This window comes from Colias croceus, chromosome 28, assembly GCF_905220415.1.
Source record: "Colias croceus chromosome 28, ilColCroc2.1".
In the NCBI taxonomy this organism is placed as follows: Eukaryota; Metazoa; Arthropoda; class Insecta; order Lepidoptera; family Pieridae; genus Colias; species Colias croceus.
The window spans coordinates 3,620,164-3,638,301 of NC_059564.1; the positions used below are offsets into that span (position 1 = coordinate 3,620,164).

Genomic DNA, 18,138 nt, shown 5'->3' on the forward strand with positions numbered 1-18,138 from the left:
TTAAAATCCGTGATACCCAAGGTGATACCTTTTAAACTAAAAAACATCTAGTCAAACATTATTATTCGATTTTTTTTGACTTATAAATAAGTTAAACGATAAACATTCAGTAAGTTTTTTTCGAGATATCTAAACACCAGTATTTTTAAATCCTCCAGTAAAATATCTTTATTTACGTATGTATGTATACATATTTTAATACGACAGCATAAAAATTATGACTTGAAGTTTATGTATGTATGTTTGTGTTATTACACAAAAAAATCCAAATGCTTGAAATAAAGAATTATCTTTAATTAATGAAATAGGCTAGTGTCAAATAAAATCGTGACTTTTATTTTTTGTATTATTTTTTAAACATAAAATTGTATACAGATTTTAGTATAATATAAGAAAATAATATATTATCCTCGCCACACATATTTCATGGAACTCACTGTATATGCATTTTTTTTATTAATATGTACATATACATTATTTTTATTATTCAATTAATATGAGAGACACACAATATAGAAATACAGTAAAGTAAAAAAATCACAGATAAATAGAGACAGTTAAAACTTGTAAAATTAAAACATAGCTTCTTATGTTTTCAGAGAATTTTTTTACTCATTTTCAGAGATATCTTTCAGATCTATTATGAGAATTTCATAATAAACTACTGTTAAACTTAAATAAAATTATAATTCAGCTACTGTCAATTATTAGTTTTAATATCGTAGTTGCCATAAAAGAAAACCTAGTTTTGATGTTTTGCAATGTCTGCCATAATATAGAAAAAAGCTTTCAAAATATTTTGATTTTTTAATGACACTTTACACTTAATATATAAATTAATAAATATCGAGTACAGTTGCTGATTTGGCCAAGAGCTAGCGCGCAAGAGCAACTTTTGTCTCCGCAACTATTTTGTCTCTCCCATCAACTCTATGGGGAGTTGCGTCGCTACGTGCGCGCACTTTCTTACTAGCCCATAGAGTTGATGGGAGAGACAAAATAGTTGCGGAGACAAAAGTTGCTCTTGCGCGCTAGCTCTAATTTACCATCATTTGATATTTAAGTATTGATAGCGTCATGACGTATGAATATATTCTAATATATTTCGGCGGGAAACCTTGAGCCCGAATATAACTTATAAGCAGATTAAATAGGTTAAACACATTATAATTAAAATATTAACTAAATTTCTCTTCAACTTGATGCACTTCGTAGCTCGATATAGAAATATGCGTTGTCTCGGATGTCAAATGTGCAATTTCGACCTGTAACAGTATTTTTCACTGAAATAATTTAGTAATAAAAACCAAACATGTTAAAACAAAAAAAAGTAAAAAAAAAATTGGAAATTCTTACCTTTAAATGACATGGAAGCGAAAAGAATAAAGTTATTTTAATGAGCGAATTTTTAATTAGTGTTCTTTTATATATTATTATTTCATGCAATTTAAAGCATCTAAATATATTAATTGCATTTTGATCATGCGCAGTTGTACCAAGTTATAATACAATATGCCGAAATATTTGATAGAACATTCACATGTCAAAATTAGGTGGGTAACCATGGCAACCAACTATTTGTTTTATTTATAGGTTATAGAACATGCGAAAATGACTATATTGTATTTCAAATGCTTTATTACGTTTAAATCTTAATTAAATAACAACAACAGTTTTATACAATTGCTATACATAATAACAACGATAAATGTTGCACTCACAAAAAATCTTGGCGGAAATATTATTCGTAAAATATTAATATAGATGTGGCAATAATTATTGTAAGGGTAACAGGCATGTGACAGGCATGAACTAGTGGGGGGCAACTCTGGGGCATATAATTCTTTCATAACCAAAAAAACTTCGTAAATCAACCATGATACGATAAATGGTTAGAATGGTAATAAAAAAAAAACTTTGAAAATTTGCTAAATACAAAAATATTTGAATATTCTCAACTGTCTGGGTATGTTATGTTGAATAAATTGATATAGAAAACTTTTGTTATCCTACAAAATACAATGACACATGTCAACGTTGGGTTGCGTCACTTTGACAGCGAAAATGTCGGAAGAACCATTGCTTAGTAATACGACGTTAGATTCTGTATTGTCATATTTAAGAAAAAAGATGTACGTTCCTTTCAATTAAATATAGTCCAATCAAGAGATAAGACAAATAATTATAAGTTAATATCAAGTTTTATGAATTTTGTTTGTCCTACTGCCATGTCACACGCAGTCACAGCGGATTCTAAAAATAGAAGACTATATTGGTCTTTAAACACACGCACGAAAGCCGATTACACATTATATCAAACGCTAAATTGCTTCACAAACAGTGGCGGTACGTTCATACAAGCCGAAAAGCCCGGCTTGCCTTAGAAATTCGCTACGAGATAGGAAAATAACCAAATTCACGTTTGAATATTCGCGCGCAATGAGCCATTCATAATTTGCTCCGAAATTCAATGAAAACTCACCTACAATATAATATATAATACGCCTAGCATAAAACAATGACGAATTCGAGTAAACATTTTAATTTCATCCTTTTTCCTATCAGAATAAGGTCGTACCTTTTATTTTGACGTTACAATCTAAATTGGATGGATTATAACATGTAGTTGTCTCGCTTGCACGCGTGGGCTTTTACCGGGCTTTGCGCTCATCTCTTCTAACGTATGAAATTTCGTCTAAGTAGCTACATACCTAGCTATAGAATTCTATAGCAATCAGTATGGAGAATAATGCCCGGCTTTAACAGTGTGAAGATAGTTACGATTGCGCGAACGAACGTCGTGAATATTATTGTTAATAAGTATAGTTTGTTTGAGCGGGTGATTATATCGGTGTAATTTAGGTTATGTTTTTCGAATTTTGTGATAAAATGAGTGTCGCGACAGCAGATTGTGTTGTAAATTGTGATGGTTTGCTTTGTGCTCAGCGGGGGAAAGGTAAACTCATTAAACTTTACTGAAAAACATCAATTAATTTCTTCATAAAAACCAACTCCCGATTTGTGCATTACCCAAACAGTTAGTCACATATACGAAATTTTAATTAAAATATGTTTACGAATTAATCGACTTCATGAATAAGAATTGCTTAGAAGCCCCAGCTGTTGAAACTTGCACATTTGGTACTTGGTAGTTATGATTTCTGCTAGTAGGTATAAGGTAGTTCTTCCACGGAGCGTGCTTTCTCATCGTTAAATCGAATTCATAGGTACGTATTTAAGAAATACACAAGGCCAAGAACGCCTTATTGAATTATCAATAATTGAAAGTTGTTAGGTAATTGAATTCTAAAACAATCACCTACTTTCTTCCGATTCCGATGTTATAAAATCTTTCCTTCAGAAGATCGCCGTTTTGAATTATTAGAATATAAATGATCTGTTCAATTTTATTAATAATATAATGTCATACAGTTTAATATAATTTATCGATTTTAATGATAAACGTTTGACTCAACTGTTAGTGGGCGCGCGTGAATATTTAGAAGATTTGATTCGGTAATTACACAGTATAAGTACCTTAGGAAGGTTTCTAATTCAAGAAAAGGGTACCCAGCAAAAACTTTGAAAACTTTGGGCTTGCCCAGTCCTTACACCCTAGGCACGCCACTGTTCACAAACAACCTTTATGATTTATCGACTGTAAACACTAAGCTATCAACAGTAACTTTTTTATATTGGCAACATCGATACATAATGTCAAGAGGGCGCTAGTAACAACTAGATTTCTGCTGCTTAAAATTGGACTTTGACCCCAATAAAATGTATTAGAGTTCTAACAGACGAACGGCAAATTGTGAACGGCTGAGACTGCTTCGACGTATTGACTGCTGCCACCGACGCTTCGACAACTGTCGTCGACAGGTGGCAACGGCTGAAGTAGCCTCTGCAGTTCACAACTTGTCGTTCGTCTGTAAGAACGCTTAAGAAATCAAACGGTACTTTTCCATATATCAAAGGACAAAATCAGACATACCATAGCGCTTATTTGAAAACGGATATTTTTATTTTACTGACTCATCTTAAATTCTGACATGTAATAACTGTAAAACGCGAAACAGTAACCATCCATATATAAAAATAATCAAGAACAGGACCTAGTTGCAAGTTTATTAAATTCTCACTAAAAAATAAAAATATTCCCCATATGCAAATTACAGAAATAGGAAATGTCCGTGGAATAAATTGCTTGAGAATTTGTTTTAGAAAAACAATCCTTAGTAATTGTTTTCTATCAAGACATTACCACACAGAGGCATTCAAATTCCCTACATAAAGAAAACGCCAAAACCATCTAGCATTTAAAACGAAATCAAAGCCTACGTTAAGGATATGTTCACTAACGCTCTCTTAGTTTAAATAGTACATACAATTATCTAAATACATCAAATTTGTACTATGCAAAATGAACTTTTAATATTATACAAGTTTACAACAATTATTGCTAAAAATGGGCGTGTGCTATGACATGTTTTATTCAAATAAAGACATTTATACGTTGTAAGAATTTTAATTCTATGTATCCAACAACAAACTTTTCCTTTTGAGGTTCGGAAACAAAAGTAGATAGGTTATATTATCGTTCTAGGAATGTATCCACTAACATGTGGCTAATTAGCAAGCATTTGCTTCCATCTCTTTCTCACTTACGAGTTGAATCGTACTATCTCACTTTGACATATAATCATGTGTGCGTAGTGTGACGTTTGTTGTGTTGGCAACCTATCTACAACTTATTACTTTTTAATTGGACATTAGTACAGTCAAATATATATTTTTATTGAATGGAGATTAAAGAAAATCATCTGCAGTTCTATTTTGAAGGACCAATAGAAAGAGACAGACATACAGAATACGCATCCCGTCCCTGTCACACAACATAAAAATGTCTTTAATTGTCAAACAGAAACATGCCATGGTACGTGCCCAGATTAATACTTTTTGAATTACAACAAGAATAGACATAAAATAACTATGTAATTTATTTTTGCTAAAAACTGCTAAAACCATGTGCTGAAAAAAATTAGACAATATCGACTCGATTTCTGAAGGTTCCATATTTTATTTGAATTTTGAAAGTGTTTTGGTTCAATTTTGTTCTCAACAAATGCAAGAGTTAGTCGATGGATTTAAATTGAATATTAACAGTCAAGAAGCTTATATCTAATACACTGGAGATTGCACTATGAACGTTGACTTGTCACGGGAAGGTATGACCTTGAATGACGCCTGGTTGTTCCTTCATCCCTTTCACACCAACTTGCCAAGTTAGGTGTGAAAGGGACAAAAAACAACCAGGCGTCATTCAAGGTCATACCTTCCCGTGACAAGTCAACGTTCATAGTGCAATCTCCAGTGTATTAGATATAAGCTTCTTGTTAACAGGGAACGTATTTTTAGGAGATTAAAGTGATACCACATGTCAAAAGAAATAAAAAAATCTATTATAACTATTAAAAAATTAACATGCACAGTCTCTTCAAATATGGAACCCCCCATAATTCCGCACGCGTGATAAAAGTACTAAATAAATGCCAGATTTGTGACAAGAGCACTGACATATTATAACATAATACTTGCAAATTACTGAACTATCATTACATACGATAAAAAGCAATTAAACTCTAACATGATAAATTAAGAACTAAAAACTCCTTTCCGATTAAACATTAAAGGCAGGTAACACACAGCACGCGGCTGTCAAAACACCACTTGTCAAATGTCAACGTCAAAAATAGCGCGAAACGTCAAACCATTGCACAGACTAAAAATAATTTACGTTATCTGTAACAAATTGCATTCCTATGAATGGAAGCACTGTTATTTGTGTTACAAACGATATTGTATCGAGTAAAAGCTTTATGTTTGTAAAAAGCAAAACCGTGCGTCATCACTTATAGTCGTAGTCGACTTTTTGTTTTAATTGCAACTATCCAAACCCACCGGGAGAAGCAGCGTCCAAAAGGAATACAGCGTTATTATGGTTTGTTAATAAAGCGGTAGGTTAGAGCTGGTATTCATAGAATTTCATATAATAAACAATAAAAATGCAAGGAAGAAGGTTAGGGCTGGCGCAGCTCATTTTTTATTGTCAAACTATTATCGACTTTGTTCTCATTAAAATAACATTCAAAAAAGCGCAGCACGCTAGCTTTCGCGAGTGACGCTTCGATGCTCCCCGAAATAAGTATTAATAATTTGATTTTGAATTTTATTTCAATGAAAATAATGTCAATAATAGTTTGACAATGAAAATTTGAAAAATAAACATGAATATAATACCAGCTTTAACATGTATCATTGTGCAGGTGATTTGTGAATAGTTAAGTAAAAACGATATAACCTAAAAATACCATTTTTATTTATTTTTAATAATAATATAATATTTAATTTTTAGGCCAAATCGTGTATACTTAACTTTACATTATTTTATTAGTCAAATACCTCCAAAGCAAGCAATTGTAATCCAGTGAAAGTTGAGCAGCTTTAGGCCGAATTGGATTCTATCTAGTTGTGATAAGAGTCGTTTTACAAAATCACTTTTTATCTTTACCTTTTACTAAACAGATAACAAATATTACTATGTTAGTTTATTAAATCAATTAGATTTTTTATGTAAGCAACATTCGTGATAATATACTAAATATTTTAATTTTATTTATTATCTGTTGAATTTTATTAATTATATCATAGAGTATAATAGTGTAGTGTTGCCAGTCTAATAATAACATAGAGTAAAAGTTAAAAACTAGTACATATAAATCTATAAGTTTTTTGTAAAACGACTCATCAAAATCAGTGTGTCACACACTTCTATACTACTTTTAGCTATAGTTATTTATTTCCTAGGTAATATAACTTTTCTCAATGGCATATTGTATGTCGTCGATTTTATTTAACGGATTTAAAACAGAAATACATAATATATACTTCTTCTGAATTTAAGTGGTAGAATTCAAATCACCTGTTTGAATTTTTGAAGTGATATAATTAAAAAATTAAACCACGCGATCAAAATTTCAAAATTCAATCATCGACCCTCGTAATGTGCGATAATTAGGATCAGTAATCAGTATGTATATTAATATTTAATACCGATCTTAGATAACATCGAAACTTGCTTGGACCACATGTATAAAAAGAACCAGTTTTAAACCCGTTAAAACAAAAAAAAAAAATTGCCGAAATAAATTACTTTTCCTAAAAAATTAACCAGTTTGAAACCCGTCAAATTCTCAAATTTTCACAATACCAAAATCAAACACAAACCCCACTTAAAAACCTACAAAACCGGCTTTAAACCCGTTAAATTCCCTAAATCTTACCACTTCAGTAGTGAGGCAGTTGATGGGCGTAGCGCGGGGCGGTGGCGCCGGCCGCGGGGAGCGGCGGCCGTCGCGGGCTGGCGTTATCGGGTAGCCTGACGACGAAAAATAGTATTTTTTGTTGTTTTTTGTTATTTTTTGTGATTTTTTAAGGATTTACAACTATTTACCACACAAATTAAGTTAGAATACTTTTATTAAAAAGTTTTATAAAAAAGTAACAACTTTTGCATCTTGTTCTCGGAGAATTATCTTTAAAAAAGAAATCGTGTAAATAATAAAAAAATCACAAAAAATAAACAACTTTTGTTTCTGTTGGATGGATGTTCTTCGCTTTTCTGACATTATTATATCATTATTTATTGTAATTGCGATTAGCAATCATTAAATTAATGGAGAGGAACTGAGAGCTTTAAAACTAACAATTTGTTTTTAATTTGTATATGAACGATACTGCCTGCTTCTATTCTTTATCTCTAATTTATTTATAACTAGCTTACCGCCCGCGGCTTCGCCCGCTTTGTCGAAAACCTAATAAATTATATAGGTTTAGTACCTATATAATTTATTATTTACTAGCTTTCCACCCGCAGCTTCGCCCGCGCAGTTAAAGAAAAACCCGCATAGTTCCCGTTCCCGTGGGATTGCCGGGATAAAACCTATCCTATGTCCCGGGGTAAAAAGTAGCCTATGTCTTTTCTCGGGTATCAAAATATCTCTGTACCAAATTTCATGCAAATTGGTTCAGTAGTTAAGGCGTGATTGAGTAACAGACAGACAGACAGACAGAGTTACTTTCGCATTTATAATATTAGTATGGATTGCGATTTCTTTCAAACCACGCAATATCTTTATATATAAAAATGAATCCCAAAATGTGTTGGTAAGCGCATAACTTGAGAACGGCTAAACCGATTTCGTTAATTCTTTTTTTATAATATTCCTTGAAGTTCGAGGCTGGTTCTTATGTAGAGAAAAAGTGATATGTACCACGGGCGAAGCCGGGGCGGACCGCTAGTTTGTAATAAAATCACATTATTTTAATACCCACCTTGTTCACTGCTACTCGATTCAGTGAAACTCGGCGTCCCCTCCGTCCATGTTGGCGTGGAGCCTTCTACCGACGCTGGTGGGGTCCAGCACACGCTGAAATGTGTTTTATTGTTGTTATAATAAAGTCCATTTTTGCATTTTTGTTTTGTTAAGTTTAGAAAAAGTGAATACTTGTGGAGTATACACTGAAATGTGTTTTTTTACTGTTACAATAAAGTTCAATTTTGCATGTTTTTTTTGAGTTATGGTAAAATAATAGAGTAGTTGAATACACACTCAAATGAGTTTTATTACTGTTAGAATAAAATTCATTTTGCATTTTACTTCCGTTGAGCTATAAAATTGGACTGGTGGATTCGATCAATGCTATTGATGAGATTTTTTTCATTAATTTATTTTTATCGTTTTTGCATTGAGTGTACTGGTATGTACGCCGCTTTCGACGCGCCAAGGTAATAGGAACCTTATCACTACTACCCATACGCCCAAATTCCCTTACTCACCTAGCCTCATTGCTCCTCGCGCTACTGAGCGCCGCGGGCGTCAACGCGAGCGACGAAGCCGACGACGTCGTCATAACGCTCGCCGCGCTCGACGCCCCGCGCCGCCGACCTGACGCACTTGACGATGTAGTTGACGAAGAGTTCGTTCTGCTCGTTCTCGGCGGCGCTTCCTCGAACGGCGGCGGCGGCGTCGAACAACACGACACCCCCCCCACTGGCACACAACTAGCGTTACGACTAGCCTACTTGTTATGGGAATAGAGCTCATTTTTCAATAGCAATCACGCGTGACGATTGAAAAATTTGCTAAGTAGACCGGACATGTGCATTTCTATCGCTTGGAAGACTTGTTATTTAATTGAATATAACAATTGCTAGGGTAAAATAAGGCGTCATGTGTGACAACATGTTTGGAATCATAATTTGGCAAATGTCCGATCTAGATAAGTAATTATAAAGTGTATTTGGTTCTGGCAAACAGCTTGAACATTTACGTGCAAAATGGTATCGTTGGGATAGTGTCTTCGAAAAAAACATTACAAAAAAAAATATATCGTAATACGCATATAATTATCCCGTTTGTGAGATTAGGTAGCTAGATGAGTTCTACGTATTAAAAAGTATAGAAAAACACTAAACATTTAAAAATAATCATTGAAAGTAAGAGGGTATGGTGCAATAACAACAACTAATAACACCTATAACTATTAACTTAATATGATCAAAATATTCAAGGTGTTTGCTGTATAAAAACTAAGGAACTACTGTGAACATGCAATTCAAACATAGTAGTTACGAAGTTATACACAGAGATTTAGATAATTCGTGATACACATAATAGTACTACTGTAAAGTTTGTCAAGGGTAAGGTAAGACCGAACGGACTACGAACAGCTAAGAAATAAAATAACTACATAACAGTAATAGCTTTAATCGTGCCAAAGCATACATCTATAACTACGAAATCTTCACATGCATTTTGATTTGAGCCAATTAACTTCTAGACGTCGTTCACAGCACAACTTCGAACTCTTTCCGCATTCTGAGTATCCTCTTATTTTTATCGGATAGTCTTCTAAAACTGCTTCGCTTTATACCACCAAATGTTTTAGGAGGTAGTTTTGGCTCTGGTACAACTGTAACTGAGAACTTTTTCATTTTGTCGTTCACTGTTGGCGCTTGTTTTTTAGGAACAGGTGGCTTAGGTGCTTGAACAGGCGGTTTAGGTGCAGGCCTTTTCACACCCGGCCTGCTTACTACTTTCTTTTCGAAGATCTCCTTCTTTTGTCTTATATTCTCGTGTGCTACTGGTTTACGCACAGTCTCAGTTACATGTAAAGACGACATAGAACTCGACTCTGATTCTGAATAAGATTTCATTATGCTCTTTTGGAATTTGTCTATTTGCGTCTTCGCTTTCGTTTGACATAGTGCTTCGTCTTTCGAAAATTTCCCTCTGCCGTGCTCTTCGTCGTACGTTTTAATTTCTATTTTTGGCTTGATCTTCTGTTTCTCTTTCTTCGATTGAGTGAAAGTGAATTTCTTTGATAGACCAGACATTAAGCTCTTTGGTTTATCTGATTTTACTGAACCGCCTTCATTTAAATCCTTATCGATTCGCGGTGATTTTTTCATCTTTGATACATTCTCTTCCATTTCCTCATTGTCTTCTTGACTTGACGAATTAACTGGTGCTTTCTTAGAAAACTTATCAACAGCTTTGCTCCCAACAGTTTTCAGAAACTGGTACGGACCTTTATTTTGTTTGTCTTTGGGTGCAACCTTTTCAAATACAATGTCTTTCATCTCCTCAATGATAATATCGTCACTACTAGAGTCCGTGAATGACTTATCATCATAATCACCCGACTCCATGTGGTGTTGCATCGCGTCATGCATATCAAACTTAGCCATCATATTCGATTGCGCAAACAAACCTCTAGGTGTCCTAAGCGTGCTCTCTCCGTCTTCTACGTAACTCAAATTAGTATCTACTTTGGACATGTTTAAAGAATCAGAAACGGGCGGTACATGGCATGCAATATCTTTAAAGTTATAATCATGCCCATACAAACGAAAATCATCATCACTATCATTTATATGAAGTGGGACTTCATTAACTGTAATATCTATATTACTGTAATCACCTTTATCGAGTGTAGATTGCGAGTGGCCACCCCGTTTAGCTTTGGGAGAGCCACGTGGCGGGACGGGGGGAGGGACTCTTTGCTTCTGCGAGCCCTTGAGGACCGCTGGGAAAGCCACGTCCGGGTCTGGAGTGGACAGAGTTGTTTTCGTAGCCGCCTGGCTTACTCTAGCGGACGTCGACACTGGTGACGTCACTGACGTCGGCGTAATTTGCGCTGTGACGTCAGTTAACGACACTACAGGCGAAAGAAACGCTCGAGACATTTGTAAACATATTTATTAAACAAATTATATAATACATTGTACAAATAATACATTATAAACAAGATTTGGCGGAAGAAACAAAGCGGAGTAACAAAAATTCGTCGAACGAATGGAAGCGTATAGATTTGGCAACGGAGTTAAATATCCAAAATGGCGTGTTTGTATTTGTTTTTTGTGTATTGAGCTTGACCGTCAACATATCGCATTTATTATTGGTGCGTTTTAGATGTTAGTGATAGATTAGAATAAAACAAATAGACATAACATGCAGATTTAGGGTTAGGTGTAAATAAAGTATACCAATAGTTAAAAGATCCGATAGGTCGATAGCAGCATGGAAAGAGAGAATACCAACGATAAGTTTACATTTTGAAATCTTACGTCTTAATTTATATCAATAACAAACCATCATAGGGTTATCTTAAATATTATCTTATAATTATACAACTCGACTAAGTCATAGCAAATCCTTTTTTGCAGACCGTACGTAAGCGTCAGTGTGACGTAATCGACGTGAGGTGCAAACTTATCTTGGTCGAGTTGTACATTATTAAGTCAATAAGTTATAAATACCTATATTATAACAAACTAAGCTGTAATAGTAAGCGATTTTACATAGCGTGTGTTTGGGCGCCAGAAGCATTTTGGCAACAAAATGTTTTCTTTCAAGCTTACAATAACAATAAATATAACCTAAACATTATTGTATTATAGTTATTGTTTTCTATATTCATTTTCCTATGTTTAATAAACTCAATTTTCACTTCTATCTGATTTAAAATACTATCCACAATTTACAGAAAGGGTTGTTCCCTTTTTTAATATTGCATATTTCTTTAGAATCATTTTTTTTTAATTCGGGTCATTCCTAAATCAATGCTCATTATAATCTTGGTCTATTAATCATGAAAAATACTGAACCAATCTTTACGGTGCATTTAGATCAAACGAGCGAATGATCATTCTAACCCCACTATATCAAATTATTTTAGTGTAAACAGGCCTGGAGCATTATTTCGTTGTTCTTAGTGCGTTCGAAAAGATTCTATGCAATGTTCTAATACTGAACAACATTGAATACGAGTTTTCGTTTACACTAAAGGATCACGAAAGAATGCTCTAGCTCTATGTTCGTTTGGTCTAAATTCACCGATAAAGTCAGATGCTTTATCTACACGATTCTTACTCTGAATATTATAAACCAAGTAAAATACATAAATATATAAAATATGTTAAACTCGATAAATTCTCTCATTCTCGAGGTTTTTTTACAGTCGATATAAAACACTATTATATTGTAAACCTCACCTGCTTTTGCGTTCGTTCCACTTGAGCTTGCTGCTATCCAAATGTAAGCGTGAAATACGTTTAATAAAATAGACAGTAGACAAGTCAGTCGCGGCGCCGAATTTCGGCGGACTTTAAATGTTTACATAGGCTTCAAGCCTCTGTACTGACTTCAAATCTGTTTACACAGGGTTTTTTTTCGGGTCAGCACTGATTTGCCTCGAATTTGTAGTCAGTTACTGACCCTGTGTAAATCAGCACTAAATCATTTGTATGGTAAAACTGACAGTACCTATTTTGACGGTTGAAAATATTTTCTTGGTTAATTTCTTATTCTCACATTATTCAGAAATTTCTGACCTTTACATAATTTTTAAATATTATCACAATAACGTTTGGTTATGTGTTGTTGAAATTTTTACACTCTCGATAACCAATATAGTGGATTATTGTGTATTTTACTTTAAAATTTAAATAACATGCAGAAAATTTTTGAAGATACTTAAATATAACACGTATCTATGGTCTTACCTCTAGATTAGAGAACCCTTTTTAAGCATCTTTCTCAAAAACTATATTTCATTTTTGCCAATTGATGATTAAAAATTATTATTTGAAAAAATATAAATAAAACAACAATATCAAAAATCTCATAATATATTATTTAATTCACATTCATCTTACACATTCAATAAATTACAACATTTTAAACAAACTAGGTACATAAAAATATACTATGTTTTATCTCGCTCATTCACATACAAATAGAAAGAGATAGCATATATATTTCTACACAAGTATTAGGCCTTTAGAAATTACAAGGAAAGGTTTAACTTGTAAGAAAATGTGATGAAATTAGGAACAGCATATAGTTACTATTGTATAGATACTTACTTACTATTTGTATAGATTTTAACACTTTCCAAATATATTTTATATAAATAATAAATACCATTCGTTATTTTACGGACGGGTTACATTTCATCACAAAATACGTCAAAAACCGTCAATCCGTAAGCAAAAACATTTATTACATCATGGGCCCTCTTCACAATGGGCAACGTTGGGCGAGTAGAGGCAACCACGATAGTGTAGAGCCTTGTCTATGATCGACCGTCATTGTAGATGTTTATTCATAATCGCCGTAATAGCGGCAAACTTCGACGATCATTTATTGGGCCAACGCTGCACATTGTTAAGACGACCCATCATATATATTTAATTGTCATTTCAAATCTAAAGGCCAGTTACATTATAAGTAAAAATGTGTAGATAGGTTATCAACACAACGTTCGATCTTGAAACACGACAAACTAAAGCGCCTTATTCACGGTCCATTTGGCTGTACGTCCCGCCAAGGTCATACACGATGCACGACGCAAAACGACAATGAATAGTATTGACGTACGTCAATAATTATTATTTTTATGTTATTTTTGACGTACGTCAATACTATTCACTGTCGTTTTGCGTCGTGCATCGTGTATGACCTTGGCGGGACGTACAGCGGGGATGGACCGTGAATAAGGCGCTTAATTCACACACGATTACACGTCAAAGTGAGGTGGCATTCAACTATCGTGAGCGAAAGAGACAACTGAAGTAACATAGCTAATTAGCCATGCCGTGCCAATCCCGTAATAACCTATCTATATTTTTACTTATAATAATGGCTTCACCAGACGACACATATCTCAAAACTTACCTACACATATCATACCGACCTTTATTATAGCCTAACATAATAAAGCGTATGAAACACCTTTACAATCACTAAGGAAATATTACTTCAGTACAACATTTAATATCAATATTTAATACACCTATGTAAATATAATATAATGTTTGTGAGTTTATTCGATTAATTTTAAAAATTTGAACAAAGAACATAAAATTGTAACGCCTAATAAAAAATAAAAAAACTATAATAGATTGTGACGTAAAATCCAAAATGGCGGATATAGCAGTGAACAAAATAATTTATTTAAATATTACTTTAATAATCTATTATTCACAGTAATAAAGGGAAATTGTATACACTAAACGAAGAATATATAAAAATTAATTATTTAGTACAAAATGCATGACCTCTATCTACATAAAATAAAAATAAATGTACTGACCTAGGGAAAAATATAAATTACGATTAAATTCTTGGTGAAAGACACGTTATATACAAAACTACATTTTTTTATGTCACACTGATGACGTCACAATTTGACATGATTTAAAAAAAATAAAATGGCGTCGATGACGTCATAAACTGGACTAATTTACTAAGACCGTATATTATAATAATAGATTATGATTATAAATAATCTCATAATTTTTGTGTGTATTGCCATATAAATATCATTTTGGGTAAAATACGTATATTTTTAAAGCAGAGTAAGGAAGATATACATGTATGTCAAGATATAAGAAGACAACATACTAATAATAGTATTATAAGTTGATTTTTATTGTCTCTACAGTCATTAAGTTTGCACAAACTGTTTGTTCATGCAAGCTTGTCAAGCTTCAAAAATTGTGTTACCAAGAAAGTAATTTAATAAATTATCAATGAAAATATACAAACAGGATGTTTTTTTTTAATAAATGTCAATTTAAATTTTAAGTAGCATTAAGATAGGCATATATCACTGGGTTTCTTAATTCTTTATCTCAATATAAATAATGCATACATTATTATTTTTAAAAAACAAAATTGTATAGTATATTTTCTAATATTTTTTTTTATATTACCGATCACATAGGTCCTTCAATAAATAAGGTTTTTCAATGTCATTTATCAACCAATTCCAATTAACTACTTTGGCGTTTTATTAATAAATTAATTACTTAGCTTTTATTTACGAATCTGATTATCATACGCCATCTTTACATTGTTCTTAGAGCCGATATTTCAATGCTTGGATAAATCTTATCCGTCCAATAAAGTATTACACGATAATATTAAAATGTCACGTAAACTGTCAAATACGGGCGATTAGAATACGTTTTTAAAATGGTAGTTTTATACATTATTCGACGAATAAGTTTTAACCAAGGATTGAAAAATCAGCCCTTAGTTGATTTAATTAAACCTTGTTTTCTATACTGGTCGACTTTTATTATATAGAAACTATTTGTATCATGGCTACTGCATCCAAATACACTATTCACGTAAACTTTTCAACTACATCATTTCTTTGAAGTGAAACTTCTTCAAGCGCGTTGAGAGTAAAATTTCAAGGTCGCGTCATGACAATACCGTACGTTATGCGTTCGTTCGCACGTTGTACGTTCGCGTCATGATAATACGTCATGGAGTAAGGCGACGATTTTGGTATCTTTGAATCTTAGCAAAGAAGTTTCACTTCTGACACATGTGCTCGGCACACACGCTTCTTTTCATTTACACAGGAATGAATAAGCATTTTTATCTCCTATATTTGTTCGTAAAATCGACTAGTATAAAAAACAATGTTTATTTACACTCACAAAATATCAATTCCATAATATTTTCCCACTTAATAAAATCGTAATTAAAACAGAAACTGTAACTAGGACCTGCTAGTTTACTTAGAAAAGAACGCCACGAAACAATTTGCAACATACCGTCATATCCGTCAAACTATATTCTATACGACACACGTAACAATAGTACATTATACAGGTAAACAACAAAATAAAATTGAAACACCCTGTATACACAGAGTCGAACGGTAATCAAATTGTTGAACCATTCTGTATATTGTGATAAGAAAAATGAACCAAGTTATACCCTGTATACAATGTACTATGTGACGTCACAACTCACAAATTCAACAAAGACTAAATGCATTCATGCATCCACAGATTATCCACCTATTTTTTGTTCTAAACTTCAATCAGCTGGCGGCACTACTATAATCGTACTACCGCTATCGTTGCCCGAATATATCGCCGCTTTTTCCAAACTCCTCACGTATACGACCTCTTTTAAACACCTCTCTGACTCCGAATCTTTTATATGTTCGTCTCCGTTCAATTTAACTACGGATACGTGTTCTCTTGACATATCTGTTTCTGGTTTAATATAAACCGTTTGTGTAGAACGCACTTTACGGAATCTCATGTCTTTTGGTAGTGTGGACGCTTCCCTTGTTTCTATATTAGTTGGTGTCGCACTACGCGTTCGATAACTAGAATTCAGATTCTTAGGCAATGTACTGGAATCGTGCGTTTCTCTTGTATTTGGAGAACTCTCAGACTTAACCAGACCAATATCCATGAAGAATTTCTTGAATTTCTCGACGAAAGTCGGCGATTTGGATCTATTAAAGCTCATAGATAGCCGTTCGTTCGATTGTTCCTGCGAACTAACTTCGTCTATACGTTCTGGAATGTTCGATGTGCTCTTGTGTTTCTCTAGAATGTTCGACCTGCGCTTCCACGGTTTCTCCAATTCCTCTTCATCTATGAACGGTATGTCTTGGAGATTATTGTCATTTCTCGTATCCACAGCTGCGTCTTTGAGTATTTTGATGACGGGCGTTGTTTGAGCGTCCGCTACGTATATTTGGGGTACGCTGGTGCTCGTGTTGTCCGTCTGTATACCGCTATCTGCTAAACTGCCGTTTATGTGTGTACTACCCGCTCCCGTACTTAGGACTTTCGTCAGTTGATCAGATAGGGACTCCATTCTATCGTGCACTGACGTTCTATATAAATGTGTATCGTAAGACGGTCCGGGCTCTCGCGACGTCAAATTCGACGTATCGAAGTCTATCCGTCTGGGAAATTGAATCCTATCTCTATCCATGATTTTCAATCTATCAGATAGCACTGACGGATACTCCGTCGGTTGTTGGTGTCTTTGGTTCCAAGTCGAAATAGTCGTGTCCGTGAAGTCGCTTAGACTAGATCGTACAGAGGATCTAGGCGACTTGGCTTGTCTCAACAAGTCCGGATTATAGTCCGTTATAGTACGCCCGATGTATATCCGTCCTGCGTACAAAACGCAGCATTAGTCGTCGCTCTAAACGGTACATATTGATACATTTCAGTTTATTTCACACCACCCGCATACACTGGACACAGCCGCTTCGTAGTTAGCACACACACACATTGAAACATCGCGACGGATTTTTTTTTTATATTTTTTTTATTGGGAATAGGAAAGCGCTTGACCACAATCTTGCCTGATGTTAAGCTGAGATGTGGCCTAAGATGGAACGCGCTTCCCTAGAAGGTACCTTATTTATTTGTGTAAAATAAATAAATAATACGCAAAACACACACACCAATAGGGATGGGGGGAGGGGACAAAATAAACTGAAATGTATATAATAGCAATAAATAATTACTTAGAGAAACAAAACATATTGCATTCACACGGATTTAGGATTGGGATGTCTACTACGTTAATAAACAAAAAATGTTAATACTCTACTAGATATAAAGTGTATTTTTATAAAATTGGTTAATAATTCGTTCATGCATTTAGATAATATGATACGACATGCAGAAAATAAACGGATAAAACTTAGTTAAAAATAAAGACAAAATAAAAAATA

The 18,138-nt window shown here is 33.7% G+C and overlaps 1 protein-coding gene across 18 annotated transcripts in view; it reads right to left on the bottom strand.

Annotated features, from left to right (window-relative positions):
- Positions 1-308: 308 nt before the first annotated feature.
- The window catches only part of LOC123703928 (phosphatidylinositol 4-phosphate 5-kinase type-1 alpha), a 54,271-nt gene continuing 36,441 nt past the window's right edge, over positions 309-18,138 (bottom strand). For 9 of the 18 annotated variants that reach the window (XM_045652128.1, XM_045652124.1, XM_045652123.1 and 6 more), the window contains one exon: positions 13,488-17,569. In XM_045652128.1, coding sequence (XP_045508084.1) covers positions 16,467-17,569 — 1,103 coding nt within the window. In that variant the 3' untranslated portion in view covers positions 13,488-16,466. Of the gene's footprint in view, positions 1,266-5,468; positions 5,948-7,343; positions 7,439-8,394; positions 8,490-8,899; positions 9,114-11,046; positions 11,284-12,619; positions 12,653-13,487; positions 17,570-18,138 lie in introns of those variants that run through there. The other 9 variants (XM_045652139.1, XM_045652137.1, XM_045652136.1 and 6 more) reach the window with 5 other exon arrangements.